The sequence below is a fragment of the Labeo rohita genome, chromosome 7 (assembly GCF_022985175.1).
Source record: "Labeo rohita strain BAU-BD-2019 chromosome 7, IGBB_LRoh.1.0, whole genome shotgun sequence".
NCBI classification, from domain to species: domain Eukaryota; kingdom Metazoa; phylum Chordata; class Actinopteri; order Cypriniformes; family Cyprinidae; genus Labeo; species Labeo rohita.
In genome coordinates this window covers 25,946,626-25,970,539 of record NC_066875.1, presented here as the reverse complement: position 1 = coordinate 25,970,539, position 23,914 = coordinate 25,946,626, and the positions used below count along the sequence as shown (strand labels likewise).

General features: G+C 36.4%; 2 protein-coding genes across 4 annotated transcripts; both read left to right on the top strand.

Moving 5' to 3' along the window:
- Window positions 1–974: 974 nt before the first annotated feature.
- slc7a9 (solute carrier family 7 member 9) lies at window positions 975–18,280 on the top strand. Of its 3 annotated transcripts, none has more exons than XM_051116181.1 (13): window positions 975–1,137; window positions 6,629–6,777; window positions 8,737–8,884; window positions 9,891–10,133; window positions 10,213–10,338; window positions 10,689–10,788; window positions 11,188–11,232; window positions 11,353–11,476; window positions 14,756–14,859; window positions 14,968–15,064; window positions 15,183–15,332; window positions 15,534–15,708; window positions 17,653–18,280. In XM_051116181.1, the coding sequence occupies exons 2-13, from the start codon at window positions 6,673–6,675 to the stop codon at window positions 17,712–17,714; spliced, it is 1,479 nt and encodes a 492-aa protein (XP_050972138.1). In that variant the 5' UTR covers window positions 975–1,137; window positions 6,629–6,672; the 3' UTR covers window positions 17,715–18,280. The 3 variants fall into 3 exon arrangements, with proteins under 3 accessions (XP_050972138.1, XP_050972136.1, XP_050972137.1); XM_051116179.1 differs by lacking the exon at window positions 975–1,137 and adding an exon at window positions 2,635–2,776; XM_051116180.1 differs by lacking the exon at window positions 975–1,137 and adding an exon at window positions 2,729–2,840.
- Window positions 18,281–20,584: 2,304 nt separating this feature from the next.
- On the top strand, window positions 20,585–23,887 carry nudt19 (nudix (nucleoside diphosphate linked moiety X)-type motif 19). Its single transcript, XM_051113592.1, has 3 exons — window positions 20,585–21,439; window positions 22,208–22,415; window positions 22,529–23,887. Exons 1-3 carry the CDS (start codon window positions 20,675–20,677, stop codon window positions 22,759–22,761), a joined length of 1,206 nt encoding a protein of 401 aa, XP_050969549.1. The 5' UTR covers window positions 20,585–20,674; the 3' UTR covers window positions 22,762–23,887.
- Window positions 23,888–23,914: the final 27 nt, after the last annotated feature.

Below are 23,914 nucleotides of genomic sequence, written 5' to 3'. Positions count from 1 at the left end.
GCACTCTTGGTTCATTGCTAGTCGCTGTCCCGCCCAGAGTGGTTTCCTGGATGCAGACTGTAGCATACAGTGCCTTGCAAAAATTTTTTCGCATTTTATGTTGCTGCCTTATGTTAAACTGCTTTAAATTACTTTCTTTCCCACTCATTTTTATTTACACTCCATATACCATAATGGCGAAGCAAAAAACAGGTTTTTAACGTCTTTGTAAATTTATTAAAAATAAAAAAATTGAATAATTCCGTTGCATAAATATTCATACCCCTATCTGGGACAGTAGAAAATTAGCTCAAGAGCATTCATATTGCTTGCAGGTGTCACACACTCATAATGACAAAGCAGAAAACAGGTTTGAAAACTGAAATGATTTTGATAAAAGATTGCGAAAAATATCTTTTCCAATTAATTGTCCACAAGACCAGCGATGTGCATTAGCAAAATAAATAGACCGATTTAGATTTCCTGTTGAAATGTATTACGGTACAGCTATAATAAATATGTACAAGGGATTTTCTTTCATATAATGTGGTTCTAATCATTTAATGACAGTGATGGTGGATTCAGATAATTTCTGAAGTAAAACCCATCATCTGTAATTCAAATGGACTCCTGCATTTCATTTTCTCTTATACTGAGCCACAATTACAGGCTTCAAGATAACACACTATCAACCACTGAACTTAGTCAAATCTTTCTAGCATCTTTAACTTTAATTGACAGGTAATCAAGCCACTCCATCTCAGAAACAAAATAAAACAATAAAACATGGGCATGGGTCATTTCATGAGGACAGTAATCATTTGTGGAGCACGTGCTTTTAAAAACCAAATGCTTTTATGTAGGTCAGATACTCATATAGCTCATATTAAACTAATTAAAATTAATGAAATTTTTTGGTATAGTAGATATGAATGAGTTATGAGAATGAGTTATGTTAACATGAAGTCCCTCTGAGAAATCTCTCTGTGTTTCAGTGTTGCACGTGAAGGAGGGAAACGTACGGCCAGTCATCTGTAATGGTGTCGGGTTAATTGTTACCTGCTCAGATGCCAACAGGAATGTGTGTTTGTTATCTCTGCTGTTATTGCCTGGAGATTCAAATCTGAGTTTGGCATGCGAAGAGAAGCCCATATACAGGTAAGGAATCATGTGAAGAGTAGTATGTAGTTTCCACTGGTTTGCATGTCCTTGAAAGTTCCTTCTGTGAATAAATATTATGAAAACTGAATGGAAGTAAGAAAATAATGGTGCTTTCTGGACAAAGTAGATCAAAGTGTCTGTCAGCTGTGACAATCTCACTTTGCTTAACATCTATTATAAACCTCTGTTTACGCAGATTTATTTCAAGGTTAATTCATGTTTAACATTCTGAAGATGTTTGTCTCAGTCCCATAAAGCCAAATGACAGCTATATAAAGGGAAATTGCATTTGGATATTTAAAGGAGTTTTGAGTGAGAAAGGAACATCTCTGAACCTTTGGAAGTGTACAGGGAGTAGTGAGTGATAATGTGATATGTTAATAACAATATAAGACAAGCTCACTAAGAAAACTGTCTTGTCAATCATAGTTTTTGTTGGGTTTCGCTGGTGTGTATCATTTAGTGTTTGTATAATTTGCAGTATGTGGAGATTGTTGAAATTGTTTTTTACACTGTAAAAAACAATTTGTTGAGTCAACTTAAAATAATTTGTAACCTGGCTGCCTTAAAATTTTAAGTTCAGTCAACTCAAAAAAAGTTTATTCAGCTTGAAATGTTAAATTATACTAAGTGACAACTTAGATATTTGAGTTGAATCAACTTCAAATTTTAAGGCAGCTGGGTTACTTACCCATCTGTTAAGTTTACCAAACACAAATATCTAAGTTGTTACTTACTACAACTTAACATTTCAAGTTGAATAAACTTATTTTAGTTGACTGAACTTAAAATTTTAAAGCAGCAGGGTAGCAAATGATTTTAAGCTGACTCAACAAATTGTGTTTTTTATTTTTTACAGTGTAGTTACATAGTAACAGCAAGTTAGTGCTGTGATGTTATTAGTGTATATGGAAAACCTTCAGTTTTTATTAACCTACAATAATGTTTATCTCTAAATAAATGATTTATTATCATTAAGCTAGATTAATAAATGCTGTAAATTGCCAGCAAAAGTGAGATAAGAAAGTACTTTTTTCATTCCAAGTATTTTTTTTATATATAATAATAATTCAGCAGCAAGCTATTTGATGCCTGGTTTTCTTTGAAACTCTGTGTAGAGATACACTGTGTACTGACTTCAAAGTTAACCATGCTCATTGGCCAGCTTTTGAACTCGACAAATGAAAAGGAGAGACGAGTACATCACTCAGAGAAGCTCTTGACTGTATAATGTATATGGTATTTATATAGGAGATCGTGGAGCTTGCACTGCTTTAATTATTTACAGGCTTCTGTGTATTTGAGGAAAGGCTTGTATTGAGTTGTATTGGTAGTGCTTTGATCTGAGATGGTTCTGTTCTGTTCTGTCCTTGGTTTTATATTATCACCCCCTTTTTCCAAGCAAACCATATCAAGTGTCTCTTTCAAAGGAGTATTGTGCTGGTCAGAGCCTGCTCACCTCTAGCCAATCCTGGTCCCTCTCCTCCTTCTTATCACGTGTTTGCTTCAAACACAGTCAGCCAGGAGAATGACTGAACATTGAAAGTCCCACCCACTCTTGTTGGTTATTAAACACATGAATTTGGAAATGGATCAAAACTTGGGATATCTGCTGGAAAAACTGATTGCATTGCAGGTTTGTCTTTTGCCTCATGCCTCAAACATGATTGTGATGTGATGGCGGAATTGGTGGACTAAAAGTAAGCTTTAAGAGTTAACCTTTAGTTTATCTTGCTGACTGCACATGAAAAAAGTGCTCTCAGAAAAACATTCAGTACCGAATTTTTGTTAAAATATTGTAGTGACGTTATTAATGTGATATTTTTGTCAGTAGTAAAAGAAAATATTTTTTACAAGCATGATAAACATTGGCAGAAAAGGAAACAGCCATTTTAACTAACGTACTGATGTGTGTTTGTTTATACCGTAAATCCTTAAGTGACAGTATTTATATGTCTACATAATGGACTATCCAGATGACGGTTGCGTTGATGTATCTGTCTCCAAATCAACAGACAAATTCTATTTAATGTATTCATGCTATTTATTTTCAGTAGGTTTAGCATCAGTAGCTGTTTATGGACATCAGCCTCAGTGTGTTAGTTGTAAAAGAGATACAGTAATTTCTTATCTGTATAGAACGAGAGAAGATTCTTTGAGATTTTAAAAGTCTTCAGATAACATTATTAGCGCAGTGTAATGCACAAACAAATGGGTTTTAAAAAAAAGTTTAATCGTTTAACTAAAACATGTACACTCTTAAAAATAAAGGTGCCTCACGGTGCCGTAGAAGAACCTTTTTTGTCTAAACGGTTCCATAAAGGACCTTTAACATTTGAAGAACCTTTGTGGAGGAAGAAGGTTCTTCAGATTATAACAAGGTAAGAAAGAGATGGTTCTTTAAAGAACCTTTGACTGAATGGTTTTTTTTTTTTGTGGAACCAAAAATGGTTCTTCTATGGCATCGCTGCGAAGAACCTTTTAAAGCACCTTTATTTTTAAGAGTGTATGTGAACTCTTCTACTGACTTAGAGGAGAATTTTAATATTCTGTATTATTTATGTGTTTTTGTATTCACTTTCCATAAATTCCTGCAGATTTTTTGCAGTCCATTTTATGGAAATTAGTTACAAAATAAATGTAACTGTAATCTGTTACAGTTGCTGAGAAAAATGTAATTAATTAATAGTTACTTATGAAAATGTTAACAATTACAAATGTTAACAAACAATTACATCTGAATATTTTCACACACATAAAGATTTGATTGATTTCTTTCCAAAATTGCATTGACATATGCTTATTTGATAACTGTTTTATTTCTTATTTTTTGGGGTTTGTGTACATGCTTTATTTTTAAAATTAACTCTTTTTTCCCAAGGATTGTTAGATGCCTGTTTCCTGTCATAGCTATGCAGATTTGATTTCAAAAACAGTATCAAAGCTATTAAACTATATCTGGTTATGATTTTAAATCAGTATTTAACCTCAGAACGATCTCACGGTAAAAAGAGGTGTTGAAGTCTGATTTTGTGCTTTGTTATAATCTTCATTCAAGTGATAGAGAATTACTGTAAGGTTAAACCTGCCTGTTTGAATATGATTAACAGTTTAGAAAAAAAAATTGGTAACACTTTACTTGAAGTGGTGTGCATAAGACTGACATGACACGTCATGAATATGAAGGAGGTTTTATGCATGTTTATGACAACTGTCATTAAATGTTAATCGCTCAGTTATGTCATTTTTAATGCAAAGATTATATTGTTTGAGATGCCTTTGTTATGACAACTTGACATAAACCAATACATCATAAACCAGTAATATCATGACAACTTGACATTACCAAGACAATGTTGTACTATACGACAGCTATATATGTTATATGCTATATATGTTGTACTATATGACAACATATATACAGAAAAATATGAAAGTGAACTAATAGTTTGTTGTAAGGAAATTAAATAATGGAAAATATGTAAGAAATAAAAATGCATGTGCACCTGTTGGGCAATTATTTGTTATCAAGCCAGATAAGAAGGATCAGTCTAATAACTGTCCAAGAGAACTGGATTCCAGTGATTGAAAATAAAAAAAAATAAAATACAGCACAGTCCTTACAGATGAATGGCGTGCCTAGAGACAGCTTACCCAGTACAGATATCGTCAGTATTCTGTCTGCCATAAAAGACACTTTGTTGATCCAGGGACTGTTGCTCATACTCAGCATATTGAGTGTGCATGGCAGAATTACAAGCTGAAAATAAGTGACCCTGGACCACAAAACCAGTCTTAAGTGGCACGGGTATATTTTAACAATAGCCAACAATGCATTGTATGGGTCAAAATAATCGTTTTTTTTCTTTTATGCCAAAAGTCATTAGGATATTAAGTAAAGATCATGTTCCATGAAGATATTTTGTAAATTTCCTAGTGTAAATATATATAAAAAAACTTATTTTTGATTAGTGATATGCATTGCTAAGAACTTCATTTGGACAACTTTCAAGGCCATTTTCTCAATACTTTGATTTTTTTACACCCTCAGATTTTCAAATAGTTGTATCTAACAAACCATATATCAATGGAAAGCTTATTTATTCAGCTTTCAGATGATGTATAAGTGTCAATTTCAAAAAATTGACCTTTATGATTGGTTTTGTGGTCCAAGGTCACATATGGTGTCATAGAGGAAATTGTTTTTCTCACAATGATAGAGTGGCACCACTGGTTAGGTGTACGCCATTATGGTGGTGTTTTGGGAAGACTTTTCCATGATGTAAACAAGCATGTCAAGAAAATATAAATGTGTGGGATGCTGTACTTAACTGTTTTTGCAGTGATATGGACCAAACTCTGCATGACTTAACCCACCATTGTACTGTTTTCATTTTAATTTTGGGTGAATCGCTCTCCAAATGCAATAAAATACAATTTTAAAAATTGTATTTATTATTATTATTATTGGATGATTGAATTTACTTCTATAACACCAGTTAATCTTTTTACAACATTTGAAATGGTCTATTACCTGACCTTCTGTTGGAGGAAAAAACACATGAATTGAAAAATATTCATGATGCTGGTATAAAATTATTTGACAGAGTATTATCCTTTTTTTAAGGATAAATTCAATTTGTACCACTGAAAAAAACTGGTCAGAAAAAACAAATTCACGACACAATTATAATGGCCCCATGACTGTCAAAACCAACCAAATGACATTTTAATGTAATGTTAACCCATAAAGCTAAGTAGTTTAAGTTTGATAATGAATCTGCTACGTCATGTTTATGACAGGTTTATGAAAGGTTATGATGTCCTGGTAATGTTAAGTTGACATGACATTGACACCAACAGGTTATGATGTATTGGTTTATGTCAAGTTGTCATAACGAAGGCATCACAAACAATGTCATCTTTGCATTAAAAATGACATAAATGAGCGAATGACACTTAATGACAGTTGTCATAAACATGCATAAAACCTTGATTTTGAAGGTGTCATGTCAGTCTTATGCACACTTCTTCAAGTAAAGTGTTACCAAAAAAGTAATTCAAATCATTACACTACATTTTAAATAGGGTAACTTGTAATCTGTAACCTATTATCCACTATTGTGGTGCAGTTGCTGGGAGACAAATTGATCTGACTTGAAGTGCATGTGAAGCAGATGTTATTGTGTATGAATAAACAGATCTGTCAGAGAGCCCATAACATCCTGACACACAGTCACCTACATTAGCAACACTTAAAACACTATAATGTCTTTAACCTTTCACTTGGCCTTTAGGTTGCTTGAAGCAATCTGAAATGATGAGCTACACAAGCACAAGAGATCAAAACAACAGACACAAAGAATAAAAGTGTTAGTCTTTTAGTTTAGGTTGAAGCTTGGTTGTTTTTTTTTCCCCAATTGATCATAATTTGTGTTATTACATTTATAAGAAAAAGTATACTGTATTTTTGTCTGTATTTTTTCAGTCTGACTGCACAAAATTAAAACTGGACCGTTGATCCTGTGAACGATGGATGAAGATCTGAAAAAGCCGAGCCCTCACAATGGGAGCGTTTCGGGGGCTTTGGACGACAAAAAGCAAGATCAGCCAAAAGCAGCAGCTCTGCAGAAGAATGTTAGTATGAGAAAAAGAGAATCATACTCATTATGAGCACACATAAGAATGTGAAGAATGTTTTATGATCACTAGTTTACATTCAAATGGGTGTGTAAGTGTGTGAAGGGTTTAACTGTGGGTTAACCTGGCAGTGCCTGTCGCAATTATTGCTGTGTAATCCCTTCCTTTCCTAAACCCGTCTGTCTGTATATTCTTTTGTGACTCCCACTACTGACAAGTTTGACTATTTATATGCAAATCTGCATGCATAAGGGCACGGAAGGTCATAGTAATACAAATAGCTTATATTCAGACAAAACAGGCTAGGGGAATAGACCAAACTACAAGCGTTATTCTCCCTATGATGAAAGTGGATTGAGATCATTGAAAGTACACTCTAAAAAATGCTGGGTTAAAAACGACCCAATTTGGGTTATTTGGCAACCCAGCTCTGGGTAAATATTGGACAGAACACATGCTGGGTTATTTTGACCCAGCTGGCTGGTTTAAATGTTTTTACCAAACATGCTTATTTTATTTAAGTCAACTATTGTTCATTTTTTAACTTATAAAAACACACACAGAATGAATAGCAATAGCAATAATCAAAAGATGAACATTTATTATTAAGCAAGAACACATGGACAAAATACAAGACAAACTGTATTTATTTGGGTGAACACAGCATAGTTTACAATATTACATACATTTAAACTCAAGCATTTTAGACATTAAAAAAATGCATTCAACATTCAAAAGTAGCATTTTAATTTTAGTGCTTTCAACCGTTCTCTGTAATAGCTTTTTACCGAAATAGTGCTAATTCTCATGCCGGTGTGTTGCTGAAATCTGAGCCGGTGAAGAGCTGCTGTTTGCCGGGTTAACTGCGAACTTCACTCATAGCTGAAAGATGCCATGTCTGAATCCAAAACCTGCCCATAAACAAACAGTACTGACATTAGAGAACATTTTTTAATATTAAACATAACGAATAAAATCCATTTATTTTATGCAAGGCAAAAGGTGTTTCCATCTTGCGAAACAACCGCTACTGATGCAGCTGACTGACATAACGTCCTTATGTTGCGTTGTGTAAAATAATACAATTTACAGCACAGTAAAGACTTTATAAATGACATAAAATGTATACAAACCTTTATTTCGCTGAAGAAGTGCAAATCGGCGGCGCTAAGAACCAGTTTATCATGTAGAGGACTCAAAAAGCCCACGCTCTGACTGACTGTAACTCAGCAGCTGGATTGTTTCATCAGAGACAGGCTTAACTCAGCGGTTGGGTAAAAAAAAAAGAACCCACCATTAAAAATGACCCAGCAACTTAATTACAGAAAAACTACCCAGTACTTAGGTAAAAACTATTAAAAACAACCCAATAAAATGACCCAACAAGTTGAAGTCAGCATTTGGTTCTATTTAAAATAAACACTAAAAACTAAACTCAGTCATTTTAAATGCTACGAATGAATTTACACATAACATCATTATAACTCAATGTATTATAACTGAAAAAGGACATCATGATTGGAAAGATTGATGGTATAAGGTGCAGAGAAAGACCACCTTTATGGATGATATGTTAACCTTTGTCAACCTTTGTCATATGTTAACAACCACAACAGGATAGACACTGGAGGACCTCATTAGACTAGCGCAAACCTCAATACTTTTGTGTGTGTGTGTGTGTAAGATTATTAGCCTATTAGCCTTGAAAATTATCCTACATTAAATTATTAACTTACTACTGTTTTTAAAGATTAACTTTAATGGCAAAGCTAACCTGAATGTACAAAATAGATTAAATGAGTGTAAAAATTATATACCCAACAAATGTCGAAAAAATAAAAACTTATGTGGTGTCGATATATCATGCATTCCTAATTTTAATATCACAATAACTCAATAACTATACATATTCAGTGAAACCAATACCCTTTAACTAAGAGGTTCTGAATGTCTCAGGTGGGTCTCGTGAGCGGCATCTGTCTGATAGTGGGAACAATGATCGGCTCAGGCATCTTCATTTCTCCCAAAGCGGTTCTGGAGGGGACTGGAGCAGTGGGTCCTTGTCTGTGTGTGTGGGCGGCGTGTGGAGTGCTTGCTACGATGGGTCAGTATACGCATAAAAGACACATTATCTATAAGGCTACACAAAAGCCTTGATAAGCCTGATAAACCCTCATAACCAAGATAAGTGGGTGAGATTAAGCATTGTTACCTTGTCACCTCATGTTGTGGCTGTTTGATAATTTTTTCATATGACGTAACAATAAGATTCACTGTTTCTCAGAGCAATGCAGTGTTTTTCTAATATAGTCATTTATGTCCAAAGGTTGCTTTAATAATCGGTGCTATGATTTATTGCTAACACCTTACGATAAGGTTCACAATAGTTAATGCAGCATTTTACAGCATCTTTTTAGGTTAATAATCAAATGTGCTGTTGTGCAATGTTACTTAATTTTTGTTCATGATACATAAATACATACTAAAATAATGACAATTTTAAGTAGTAATTTTAAACATTAGCATTAACCAAGATTGTTAGTTCATTATGCCATATGCATTCAAGTAATAGTTCACCCAAAAAAATTAAATTTTGTCCTCATTTACTTACCCTCATGTCATTCCAAAAAAAGAAGATATTTTGAAGAATTTTGTTGAACCAAGCAGTTGTTGGTCCCCACTGACTTCCATAGTATGGAAAAGAATATTACCAGGATTCTTCAAAATATGTTCTTATATGTTTAGCATAAGAAAGAAAGGAACAACATGGCAGTGCACTGCACCTTTTTTGCTCCATCCAATGCAGCTGATGTTTTACTGCCTTGTATGTTACAAATATCTAAATCTTTATTTATCCTGCACTTTCTGCTGAGATTATAGTTGGGCAAAGTCAAGGGGGTTAATCAGATATGTTCACTCACTCAGAAACCCTCAGTCAGTCTTTTTAAGTCACATAATGTTCGGGAAAATTCACAAGACACAGAAATCCTCTTTAGTTTAATACTGACTCTGCCTGCAGAAGACCTTCGGTAATGGACTCATTGACCTCAGTTTGAACGCTGAGAAACTAAGAGGTTTGCGTGTGCGCGTGTGTATGTGTGTGTGTGCAGGGGCCCTCTGCTATGCTGAACTAGGCACAATGATCCCGAAGTCTGGTGGAGAGTATCCATACCTGATGGATGGTTTTGGGCCAGTGTTGGCATACCTATATTCCTGGACCACAATCATTGTGTTAAAGCCTTCGTCATTTGCCATCATCGCCCTGAGTTGTGCCGAATACGCCTCCACGCCATTTTACCCAGGATGCACCCCTCCTCAAGTGGTCACCAAGTGCCTGGCAGCAGCTTGTATCTGTATGTATAGGTCTAGGTTGTTTTTTTATATTCAGATGACGTTGTACTGGACTTGACGGTTTTCTGTTGTCTCCATCAGTGATAATTACGCTCATCAACTGTCTGAGTGTGAAACTGGCCTACAGAGTGCAGAACTTCTTCACAGCAGCCAAACTCTTGATTATTGTCGTCATCATAGTTTCAGGCATCGTTCTGCTGGCTCAAGGTACCTCTCCATTCCCTGAAAACAATCAGACCTGCTTTTACCCCATCTGATATCTGACTGATCTGATATCTTATCTGTCTTTGTGACTCCTAGCTTGTGTGCGATTAATTTTTATTGACATCTGACTATAATGACATTGCAAAGAACATTAGTGTTTTATTATTCAAGGGACTGAGATCAAATACATTTTGATACAGATAAAGAAATTATTTTTTATTGTGTTGTGAAAGATGACTCATCATAGACTATGGCCAGAGATTATTTATGTATGTTTAGATAAGGTAGCCTCTGTAAATGTTCAGTGAAAGATCAATAAAATGTGTCTTTTTATTGGTATAATTGTTTTTTAGGCAATACGCAGAATCTTAGAGACCCATTTGCAGGTGCAACAACATCCTTTGGAGCAATTGGCCTTGCATTTTACAACGGACTATGGGCTTATGATGGATGGTAAATTATTGATGAGCTCATATAATGTTGCACGTGTGGCATATGAGGCTATGAGCAGTGCTTTTTGAAACTCTTAATACATATACAGTTGTTCTGATTCTTAGAATCTAGTAGATTCATAGAACAAACATTCTAGTGTGCTTTCAGCCCTGGGAATCATTCACACAATCTAATGATTTCTCTGTTAAAGCAACATCTAATAAGAGAGGATTTTAAGCACATGTGAGAGATGCACTGAAATGGAAAAAATGCATGTCGAAACTTCAATGCAGTAGGATCTTTTTTAGTTGCCTGGACTTTCACCAGATCATTCTCAATCCAGGGCTTTATTGTTCTGAGAGAAGCATGTACAAGTCAGCTATGGCAATTCATTTTAAAGTGCTTCTGTATTTTTCATAGGAATCAGCTCAACTTCATAACAGAAGAGCTGAAAAATCCATACAGGTCAGAGTGAAACTTAAAAATTTAAGCTTGAAAGTTTACCCGATTAAATGTAAATGCAGTCTGCACTTTAGTGTTAACCATTAGGTCTTATTGTATTGTTTATCTCCCTTTTTTTAACAGAAACCTTCCCCTGGCAATAATTATTGGGATTCCTCTGGTAACTGTGTGCTATATATTTGTCAACGTTGCATATTTCAGTGTCATGACGCCCACTGAACTTCTACAGTCTCCTGCTGTTGCTGTGGTGAGTGTGGATTAGAGTCAAATCACATACAGTCCTTTGAATAAGTACCTAACTCTGAGACTGCAAAAAAAAAGTATGTTCCATATAATATTAACGTGTATAGTATGAATGTAATCCGGACACACTACATTTGCCATGTTCATGATCATGTGACCTACCCACATCAGTAATGCTGCCTTCGCGAATTCCGAGATGACAACACATGTTGTCTGACTCGGAGGTAGTGCCTAAGTAGCGCCAAAATGAACCTGGCAGTGGTCACTTGGTACATCTGTCACTGGTCCAAGTCGTAACTCTAAGAACATTCAGAGTTTACAAGTTGTAATTACGAGTTCAGGAGCACGTGAGGGCCTTGGCGTGGATAGTGTTCCCATAGAAATACATAATTCAGCGGCACGTTCAAGCTCAAACCGGTGCACAATGTTTTGCTATGGATTCTGGGTTGAACAACATGTTTCCTGGAAACAGTGTGCAACGGGGTTTGAGATATGTTTTCTCTTGTTTAGTGGGTGTGTCAAAAATGTCAGCCCAATTAGCAGCAACACGTATACAAACCATGTGGTATTAAAGAGACAGCTTGCACAATGGGTCCAAGTAAATATAATTAACATCTAAATAAGTTCACACGAGCAAGTATATTGTTTGCACATGTGTATTTACATTAAAGGCAAAATAACTGAAATAATAAGAGCACAAATATAGATCTGAAACTTATTTAAGTCTGTCTAAATATCCTGTAGTAATTGCGATGTTTTCTGGTCCATATCCTTTCCTTAGGAAGGTGTGCTAGACACTGATTAATGTAACATAAAAATACTGTACGCATTTATATATTTTGCTATTGTATTGTGGAGTGACACTTTCATAAACTTTTTTATACTCTGATATAATGGCAAATATTACAATATCATAGCACAACAACAGTGATAAGCAATAATGATAAGCCTAATACTCATAATAAAAATAACAAGGTCATATAGATCATAACACATCTCAGGTAAGAAGTGGATTTTCATCCTGAAATGCGAGGCAAATGTTGGATCACAATAATTAGGAAACAATTCCCCAAATCCCTTCACTCGACTGGGATGTTCTCTTTTATGCTGGATGGCAGGAACAGTGACTGTAACATTGAGCGTATTTTGCAGTATTAAAGGAGAAGTCCAATTCCAGAACAACAATTAACAAATAATGTACTCACCCACTTTTCATCCAAGATGTTCATGTCTTTCTTTCTTCAGTCATTAAGAAATTATGGTTTTTGAGGAAAACATTTTAGGATTTTTCTCCATATAATGGACTTCATTGGTTCCCCGATTTTGAACTTCCAAAATGTAGTTTAAATGTAGTTTCAAAGGGCTCTAAATAATCCCGGCCAAGGAAGAAGGGTCTTATCTAGTGAAACAATCTCTTTTTTTTTTCGAAAAATAATTTTTTTTATACATTTTAAGCACAAAAGCTGGTGTAGCACAGTGATGGGTCGTTCTTGAACGATTTGTTCATTTTGAACTAATCTTTAATGTGACTCGGGAAGAACGAGTCGTCTCGGGGAGTGATTCGTTCAGTCGTGCATGTGCAACATCCTATAAAGTTCTGCACTGGAATTAGTTCACCTGTTTCGAGTCTTCGGGTTTTTTGAGTCGTTCGTTCATCTTATGGGGCTGTCAGGTGATGAGCAAATGACTCAAACCCGAACACTTGTCAGATAAGAGGTGAGGTGAGCTAATCATAGACTAAAGACCCAGATAAACAATGAATTAATCTTTTCTGTTTCTTATAGCATTGTAGTTTTGTCTTGTTTGTAGTGTGATCAACATTTGTGTAAGCAGTAGATGTGTTAGGGAAGTAACACGTAACATTTTAATTATATTTTTCTAAAAAGAACGAAATGTATGAAATGACTCGAAAAAAGATTCATTCATTTTGCTGAACGAGACTTTAAGGTCCGAGTCGGTAAAATGAACTTCCCATCACTACTACGAATCACGTCTAAGTTCATCGTCTGTGTAGAGCAGGGGTGCTCAATCCTGGTCCTGGAGATCGACTTTCCTGCAAAGTTCAGCTCCAACCCTGGCTCCAAACACACCTGAACCAGCTAATTAGGATCTCAATGAGCACTTGATAATTACAGATAGGTGTGTTTGACTAGGGTTGAAACTAAACTCTGCAGGAAAGTCGATCTTCAGGAACAGGGTTGGGCACCCCTGGTGTAGAGTATGGTGAAAAATTCCTGAAATGCTTTCCTCAAAAACCATAATTTCTTCACGACTGAAGACAGAAAGACATGAACATGAGAATAGGAAGAATAGGAAGTCATCTGTTTATTTTCTGCCACCTCTGTCATGAGTATTGTGAATTTGGAACATATTACTGTTTACATATACTATTTTTCACCTACTGTGTGTGTAGTAGAAAAGTATGCAATTTTGAATGCAGTCACTGTCATAGTGATGTGAGAAACAAAGCTTATCAAAACTTTTAATCAGTTGAACCCATTGCTTTGCAAAAGTATTCACTTTTGCAGTGCTCGAAACGCCACATGCTGGAGACACCTGCTGGTCAGAATGTTGTAAATGCACTGAAAACTCATAAAAAACCCTTTTACAAACCGATTGCAAATGTTTTATTGGAAGTGTAGTACATTAAATAATTAACAAATCATCTAATGCCATTAAATATGATATGTCTGTATAATATGTGTTATTTTATTTATTTGTAGGAAATTATTTAACTCTTACTTGTTCTTGTATTATACAAATGTTATCAAAAATGTCTACAAATGTATAAAATTGATCCGAGATCAGGTAAAAACCATACAGACAGTGTTTCATGGTCCCCTAGCGACGTACTATTGAAATTCCAAAACATTTCGAGACCGTTAAGTCATAATAACCTCCATCACTGAAATCACATGACTGGCATTTTGACACTTTCCCAGAATCACTGGTTCAAAACAAAGGTTTTGACGCTTCACAAAGCAGTGTTTCAAAAGCAAACATCACTAGTCATAACCAAGGAAAACCTCAAAATATCGGGGAATTCTGTGATTTTCAGACCTAGAAAAGGTTATATTCTACTGAATATATATATATATTTAGCTATGCTTAGTTCTGTAATATGCATTATATCTTTTTGCAAGCCCTTATTCAAATCATAAACAGTTGGAAAATTCATTGGTCAGTGGTTTTTGAGAATTATCTTTAATGTCAGCTTATTTAAAGTTTTCAGTTAATATCCTTTTTGATGTTGTATTTTACTAAATCATTTGTTACTTCACAGACCTTTGGTGATAGAGTGCTGTACCCATTGTCATGGATTGTTCCTTTATTTGTGGTCTTTTCCACTTTTGGTGCAGCTAATGGGAGCTGTTTCACCGCAGGCAGGTTAGGAAACTCAGCTGTTTTATAGAAATTTGCACACTGGATATTTGCTGAAAGTTGTTTTTTTGGGCCTGACGCTCACTGTTTGTTCTGTCTGCTTGTATATGTTAGGTTGACATATGTAGCAGGACGGGAGGGCCACATGGTTAGAATCATGTCGTTCATCAGTGTGACACGTTACACACCTTCTCCAGCTCTAATATTTAATGTAAGTCTTGTGTAATATTACGTTCTCAACACTTTTTTTCATATTTGATATTATGACAATAATTTTAACATTATATAAGTTTTATGAGTAAGTATATGTTCTTGCATGTGATTTGCAGGGCATCCTGTCAATCATCTACATCATGCCAGCAGACATAAACACTCTCATCAATTACTTCAGTTTTGCTCAGTGGGTTTTCTACGGACTCACGTGTCTTGCACTCATTGTTATGCGATTCACTAGGAAGGAGCTTAAGAGACCTGTCAAGGTTAGAGTGACACCTGTGAATGAATTAAAAAACTTGCACAGCTTTTATGGATTTAAGGATAGGCGACGTTGGTCCAGCGAGTTTAGCTCCAACCCTGAAAAAAACCATAACCAAACATAACAAGACTTATGTCATGGTTTATAGTAATCTATTGTAAAATGGCTACCCAACATAAAATTGTTTGCTTTTTGTTTCTCTCAGGTGCCGATAATCATTCCTGTTGTGGTGGTGATTGTGTCCTGTTATCTGGTTCTTGCTCCGATCATAGACCAGCCTGAGTGGGAGTACCTGTACTGCTCACTGTTCATAGTCGGTGGTCTTCTCTTATATGTACCCTTAATTTACTACAAATTCAGCTGGACTCGTCGCATCATGAGTAAGTAGCTGGAAAATACACATTTGGATATATTCCATTGAGCAAAATTTATGTTTGTTTTGACCCCTGATAAATTTATAATCATTTTCAATGATTGTTTTTTTTTTTCCTAAATAATATATCACTTTTAAGTATGTGACCAGATATATGAAATGAACCCAGGGACATTTCCTAGTTCAGTGGTCAAATTATCACTGAATTTTTTTTAAGGTTTTAAGGGTGTACCACTGAAACGCTAATGTAATCGTTAAAATAACCAAGGAGCAGCAATCTTCACATAAAAATGATTGTGCAGACCAAACCGTAAGTCGTAGAGACTTGAAATTTGTACTCACACCTTCAGCAACGTCACCAAGGCTCACCCCAATCGACCTGACAGGGGCGCTACAGCGATCAAAAGTATTACATTGTTCATAACTCCTAAATTGTCAGTCACAGGCTCAAGTGCTGTATGTTGGTGGAATTCTTGGCCAAACAAAAAGCATGCCCCAAATTCAAAAAATCGTGCAGCTTGGCCACTTGGTGGCGCTATAAGAGGGGAAAAAATATGGGTATACCTATGCAACAATTTGTCCTATTAACATGAAAATCGCTGTTCATTGTCTTGGTCCAAAGGTCTGTGAGAAATTTAAAAGAAATCAGCCTATTTTTTTCTCAATCTGGAAAAAAAAACACTGCAGTACAATTCTCTGGACTCTCTAGGTCAATAATTATCAAAAAATGTTGAAATATACTATTTGGGAAGCTATAACAATCATAAACATCAAAAAACATAACATTTCTATGGTAAATTACCTGGATTTGCCAAAAATATGTATGGTGGTTGTAATGGTGGTTACAAGCTTGCTAAATAATGTCTTTTTTCATCCCTTTAAGGAGAAGTCCACTTCCAGAACAACAATTTACAGATAATGTACTCACCCCCTTCTCATCCAAGATGTTCGTGTCTTTCTTTCTTCAGTCGTAAAGAAATTGTGTTTTTTGAGGAAAACATTTCAGGATTTTTCTGTATATAACTGACAGATAACATATGACTGATATGGTGCCCCGAGTTTGAACTTCCAAAATGCAGTTTAAATGCGGCTTCAAACAATCCCAAATGCAGTTGTAAATGATCCCAGCTGAGGAAGAAGGGTCTTATCTTAACAATTGGTTATTTTCATTAAAAATATACAATTTAAATACTTTTTAATCTCAAACGCTCCTATTGTCTTACTCTCCCTGAACTCTGTGTATTCTAGCACAAGACAGTTAGGGTATGTCGAAAAACTCTGACCGTATTTTCTCCCTCAACTTCAAAAATCATTTCAAAATCATCCTACATCACTGCAGAAGTTCCGACCCAGTCCTTGCAAAGTGAACATGCAAAGATCAAACACCCTTAACAAAAAAGGTAAAAAAGCAATGTAAGTTTTTTGACATACCCTGTCATGAACTGGAAAAAAACAGAGGTTGGGAAGAGCAAGAAAAGATGAGCGTCTGACATTTAAAAGTATATAAATTGTATTATTTTTATGAAAATAACCGATCGTTTCGCTCGATAAGACCCTGGGATTGTTTACAACCGCATTTGGGATCATTTGAAGCCGCATTTAAGCTGCATTTTGGAAGTTCAAACTCGGGGGCGCCATATCAGTCCATTATATGAAGAAAAATCCTCATTTTTTTTCTTCAAAAACCATAATTTATTTACGACTGAAGAAAGAAAGACATGAACATCTTGGATGACAAGGCGGTGAGTACATTACCTGTAAATTGCTGTTCTGGAAGTGGACTTCTCCTTTAAAGAGCTTAAACCCCAATAATCACTTTAAAAAAAAATGCTATTTTAGTGGATGTTCACTAGTACCAAAAACATTTGGTCAAGAAATGGCTAATAATTAAAAAGCATCTGTTCCCATATGCAGCACTAAATTCCTAAACTTGAACTGGTAACTCTTCCAGGGCCACTCACCATGCATCTTCAGCTGTTCATGCAAGTCGTTCCACCTGAAAAGATTGAGTGACAGATGTCACACTGGAGGACAGACACAGATGCAGTAACCAGCAATGGACAACAGAGTGATCCATGGAAATGTGCATAAAGGATCCTTAAAGGGAACATGGCTGCATATGGACAGTTTTTCATTATTTGAATATTATTTCTAATGTCTGACCATCATTGTTTTACATACAGTGTATGACAAGTCTTTCCCGGGTCACAGGGATGTGTTTTTACTTTACAGAATAACACAACACTTCCGTGAACATCTGTAAATTCCTCAATACTTCCAACTGATCTAACTTATAATTAAGTGTTGTTATATGCAAGTTTGTTGTACAGAATGGCAATGATATTTTTCCAAGTTTATTGAACTCAAATTTATGAATTGTAAAGAAATTAACTATCCAGGGTAAAATTATTTTTCTATGAATGCTAAACTGATGTTTTCAAACAATGCATGGACAACCCAGTGTATGAACTGACTGAAAATCACAGGAGATTAGGAAGTGTATTAATTGTACATGTTTAAGTAGCCTATTATAGAATTACTTGTAAAAAAAAAAAGCGCAGATGGGTCTAAATAATAAATCACATATTTTAACATTTTAACTCTATACTGTGGCTATTAAAAGTTTGACGTTACTCTGGTAATTTTTACCGGCCAGATGTCACGTGATAATTGTTACGTTTCTCTAAGCGGTTATCGGGATAGACTCATTGGGTATACAGGGTATGCATGTGCATATGGGCCCAGGCTGATTGGGGGCCCACCAAGGGGGAAACTTTAATTAAAACGAGGGAATGTATTCTTAATTTGTGGAATGAATGAATGAATGAATGAATTAAATAGTCTGCATGTCATGTGCAAGACTCAGCAATTTCTTGTGTGCATGTGGTATATTGGTGCTGTAGAAATGTGGAAATAAAATAATAATTAATAATAATAATGACTCTGTGTGAGGTTGGTAGCTAGCTAGTGGAAAAGACTATCACAACTGTGCCACCTGAACCTTTTTAATTCTCTTTTTTTCAATTTTATTCTTTTTTATCAAAAGGCCATAAAAAGTAGCCATTCTTTCCTTTGAGAATACGCAATAAAAATTAATTGGTGTTTAATAAAAATTAAACACCAAGGACATTAGATAAATTAACAGAAAGAATTAAATTAAAGACAATTATTAAAATGTGCCCTTTTGCATTTTGGGCCACTTTAAATATTATTTCCAAGCATTTATACGTTTAATAATATTACATGGCTTGTGAATAGTCATGCAATGTGATTTACCTCTGAAAAGAAAACAATTAGAAGCGATGGGGCCCACATTAACCTATAACGTTTGAGGGGGCTCTACAAATGTTTTAGCATGGGTCTGACTCGCTATGCCACTGATTTTTATATTATTGAATGTAGGCCTATCATTGACCTACAGCCCTCAGCAGTCCAGTCCATGTTTTTTTATTTGTGTTCTCTCTGTCAGACAAAGGAGTAATGAAAAATGTGCAGGGCTGGGGGGCCTCCAGAAACATGGTTGGGAACCACTGCTCTACTATGTTTTCAAGTTTATGTAAACATGCAGTGAAGTCTTTGGATGCTGCGTCACATCTTGCTGGATTTGAATCATGAATTTGAAGTGTTTAAATCAAGACACACACAAGAATCATTCAGTTTCAGCTCTTTATTGCATTTTTGAGTTTATTGCATTTTTATTAAATATCATTTAATATGTCTTGAAATCTTTGGTCACATATTTTTCTCATTACTTTAAATGTATTTGATTTCTATCTACTCATAAATATGGTTTATAGCAGGTGTTAACAGTGATTAACAACCATTATTAATGAAGGTCGGGGTCGGGTGGGGTTGCTATAAACCATTAAAGTTAATTTGTTTAGAGAGAGTAACTACCCCGACCTCCTGTTGTCAATTACCGTGTCACACCCCCCACCACACACAACGCACTACACCACACCGGTCATTTACGACTCTACCCGACCCCCCCTGCACACCTACAACCACCACAGTCCGGCAGGGGGGGCAACTATACTGACTTCACGTACTACCACAAGGAGTCTGCACGTGAAGCTGGGTGCCGATCAGCAGGTAAAGTACCACGGAGTTACAGTAACTTTGAGCTTTCCAAGAATCATTTAGAACGTTTCTTTTCCAGGCTTTTATGACGTCATATTAAGTCGAAGGCCGATTGTTTTTAAATAAATAAAGTGTCCATTGTAAAGGAGTTTATTTTTATTAAAAATAATACATTTTAAATATTTTTTTTTGTGAAAGTCACATTGAAATTAGAGTTTTTTTATGTTTTACGATAAACACTTTACCACACCTTTTTGTTTGTATCCTTCTACTCTTTATTCTTCAAACTTGTAACTAACTGTAGAATGATTACAATTCTGATCTAAAACAAAGGATAAAATAAACCATTTCTGCATGTACATTTTTCGAAAATGTCCTTAAGACAGTGTTACTGCACCACAGCTATTTGTTTTTTGTTTTTTTCTCCAAATTATTGGGTGACTGGCACGCTACAAATTAAAGAATAGATCTGAAAACGCTAAATATTACTTCCAAGCATTTATACAGTAAGTAAAACGGCGTGTGAATAGTCATGTCATGTGATTTACCTCAGAAAATATAACAATAATGAGCTTTGGAACCCGCATTAACCTAACGTTTTGTGAAAATTGGATAAGTATTTTGTAAATACTGTTGGATTGGGTTCAAATGAATACTTCTAGCATACACATTTCTCCCATGAGACAAAAAGGTCTTCATATTAGAAATGTGCCATAGTAATGAAACCCAAGCATTCATCCCTTGCTGTAGATGGCGCCAATCACCAAATACAGAATAAACGCACTGTTTTTCTCTGTGCTGTCCTTCGCGTCATGACTAGTTGACCGAAGTCGAAAGTTGCCGGATAAGGTAACATTACTAGTGTAACTGTGAACATGTAAGATAGGGTCAAGATGAACACGGCACTGAAACACTGGAGGGAGGCAGCGACGGTGATCTTGGCGGCCGGGCTGAGACACGGTCAGAGCGCTGACTCTCTTAAAACGGGTCTGGAGAAAGTCACAGACATAGCGCACAAATCCGCCTTTGATTATGAAGTGCTACTGCTGAAACGGAGCGGTAAAAGCGGGTTCATGCCCAACGCCTACGTGTTTCCCGGTGGGCTGGTGGACGCGTCCGACTTCTCCAGTGAGTGGCAGGAGATCTTTAAATCCTTTATGAAAGCGCCCAACTACGGCATCGGAGTCGTGAAGCAGTCGCCGGAGACCAGGCCACCCATTTTCGCCACCGACAGAGCGAAACTGGGATCACCGATCCCGGGAGATGTGGCTTTCAGGATATGTGCGGTGAGAGAGACGTTTGAAGAGTCAGGTGTGCTCCTGGCGGTTCCCAAACAAGAGGAAAGCGGGATTCGCGGACACACAGACGATGCTCGTAGTGACGCCCAGCCCGCCTTGACCAGACTGAGCGGACTGTGGGACAACGACGTGCTGTCAAAGTGGAGATCTCTGGTTATTGGTAACTCGGCAAATTTTATTAAGATGTGCAAGGAGTTGGAGTGTCTGCCCAACATCTGGGCTCTACACGAGTGGGGCAACTGGCTGACTCCCATAGGCTTGTACGGCAAACAGAGGCGCTACGACACAGCCTTTTACATCTGCTGCCTGAACGAGACTCCACATACGCTTCAAGACGAGAAAGAAATAGTTCATTTTAAGGTGCGTCTCAAGCCGTGGGACAGTCATGTGTTGGCTAGATCAAAGTAACTTTTACGTTACATTATAGTTTATGTATTCGCGACCAATTCGTCTCTAGCTGGCGAAATAATGTTGCCGTACTGCGTATTTCCTAAAGCGTTAGCCTGTGGCCTCATTAATATTCATGAGCCAAGCGCTCATTCGCCAGCTACCCAGCTAACAATTTTTGGTTCCCAGAACGTTCTGGGAACGTTAGGTTTTGGGTTCCCAGAACGTTCCCTATTGGTTAGCCAGGAAAGTTTTCTTAACGTAAATAGAACTTTCCCTGTAGGTTAGAGGAACGTTCTGGGAACCTATCGAGACCTAACCTACAGGGAACGTTCTATTTACGTTAAGAAAACTTTCCTGGCTAACCAATAGGGAACGTTCTATTTATGTTCCTAGAAGGTTCCCAGAACGTTCTCCTAACCTCTTCACTCCGATCCCTGCCCCGTAGTAAACAGCATGGAAGACGGACGGATGTGGACCTCAATAATCACTACTACAAACCATGTCTTGTTTTAAACTATTGTTTAATCCTTACAGATATTTAGAGCACATTTAGCCATCATAAGGCGCGTTAAATGACATTAAATTATCCTGGCTGCGCCTGCTTAGCACAAGTGGCTAAACGTCACATAACATAATTAATATTCATAAACGTAAGCTTTTTCCTACTAGCTTTGAAGTCATTCAGTCTTATCCTAACAAGTGCTTAACTTTTGTGAAATACACTGCTTTGTTTCTTAGTGGTCCACTCCCTCTGAAGTGCTGCACAGCTATAAATTAAAGGAAATGTGGATCGCTCCACCTCAGTTCTACGACCTTGGACGAATGTGTCGGTTTTCATATCTCAAAGATCTCCATCGCTTTGCTTGGCAGAGGTCTTTAGAAGGTTGCGAGCAGTGGCTGCCTGTTTATCTGAAGGCGTCTGACTGCTTTGCAAGCATTTTACCAGGTAATTATGGCAGATAATAAATTAATAGTTTAGTGGTTGTAACCATTTTATTGGATGAAGGACTGTAACTAATAAACCTATGCAAAAACACTGGTTTTCCTCCTAATACGTAGGGGATGTTCTGTACCCCAAAAATGTGGACCCTACTGGAAAGAGTGGCGGCATGATGAAAACTGAGAAAAGCCTTGAAGAGCTCCAGCAGGACAGCGCAAACCTGCACCGCATTGTTGGTCAGGATTTATATTCAATATCTGTCCAAATGAACATCACACCCAAGTATAATCACTTGTCTCCTCTCTGCGGTACAGATGTGGACAACCCCTCCAAAAACCATAGTAAACTCTGATACTTACCTGTCAGACAGTGGCAGGATTGAAGGACAGAAGCTCCACATGGATTTTTTTTAATCGGCTTATTTCTACCTACTGATGTGGTGTTTGAGCTGTGCAGTGTAGTTCAGTAGACCAATTTGGAGTAGATGTCAGAGTTACATCACTTTCAGTTGCACGCACATTGTGGTGGCAGAAAAGCACTGGTAACAAGTAGAGGAAAATGGATAGAATCCATGGAATAAGAGGAAAAAAATGTATTGTGCCTTTGAATGTCAGAATCAGAAGAATGGGGCAGCCATGGCTCGGACTTGTAACCCGAAAAGTTGCAGGTTCGAGTCCCAGATCCGGCAGGGATTGAAGATGGGGGGAGAAAATAACCAGCACACTCTCCATCCTCAATACCATGACTGAGGTGAGTCCCTTGAGCAAGGCACCGATCCCCCAACGCAGACGTTTAAACGGACAGACTACGGATGAAACTGCTATGATTACTCTACTTTAAAAGCATAAATTTGATATAAACAATAGGTCTACATAATATTCACATATGCAGTGCATAGGGGACATTATATTAGCCTCAGTTACAGAATGAAATACTAATGAAAACAATAACATTTACCCTTTTTTTCCCCCTTGCAAATTCAAGTTTACGTCTTCTAGTTCAGACTTTATAACTCAATTTACCTCAACAATAGAAAGTTTCAATTCTGAGGAAAAAAAGCCAGAAGCGTGGGATATAAACTCATCAGAACTGAGAGATACAGTCTCAGAATTGTGATGATAAAGTTGGAATTTTAAAATGTAGACTAAAATTTACTTTTTAAATTGTTTTACTCCATGACTTCCATAGAAAGCTACTTGAAACTGTCATTTTCTGCCACCAGATAGGCTCTGCCCACAAAAAAAAAAAAAAAAAAACACTGTTTGCAAACACCAAATTGGTGTATATGTGGTCTACCTAACTTTTGTCATAAAGATGATAATCTTGTTGGTGTGATAACTGCTAGTTCTGTGTATTTTTTTTAATAACATGGTCATCAGCTCCTTTGAAGTGTACATAAAAAAAAAAAAAATAAATAAAAGTCTAACAGATGTTTGAATCTGGTTCTTTATTAATGTAATATTGCAGATGAGACCATAATAAAAGACATAAATTCGACTGCAGCA

Coding starts and splice junctions, on each gene's coding strand:
- slc7a9 (XM_051116181.1), top strand. CDS start 6,673: ATGGATGAAGATCTGAAAAAGCCGAGCCCTCACAATGGGAGCGTTTCG. Junction 10,339..10,688: donor CATCGTTCTGCTGGCTCAAG/GTACCTCTCCAT, acceptor ATTGTTTTTTAG/GCAATACGCAGAATCTTAGA. Junction 11,477..14,755: donor AGTCTCCTGCTGTTGCTGTG/GTGAGTGTGGAT, acceptor GTTACTTCACAG/ACCTTTGGTGATAGAGTGCT.
- nudt19 (XM_051113592.1), top strand. CDS start 20,675: ATGAACACGGCACTGAAACACTGGAGGGAGGCAGCGACGGTGATCTTG. Junction 21,440..22,207: donor AAGAAATAGTTCATTTTAAG/GTGCGTCTCAAG, acceptor TTTGTTTCTTAG/TGGTCCACTCCCTCTGAAGT. Junction 22,416..22,528: donor CTTTGCAAGCATTTTACCAG/GTAATTATGGCA, acceptor CCTAATACGTAG/GGGATGTTCTGTACCCCAAA.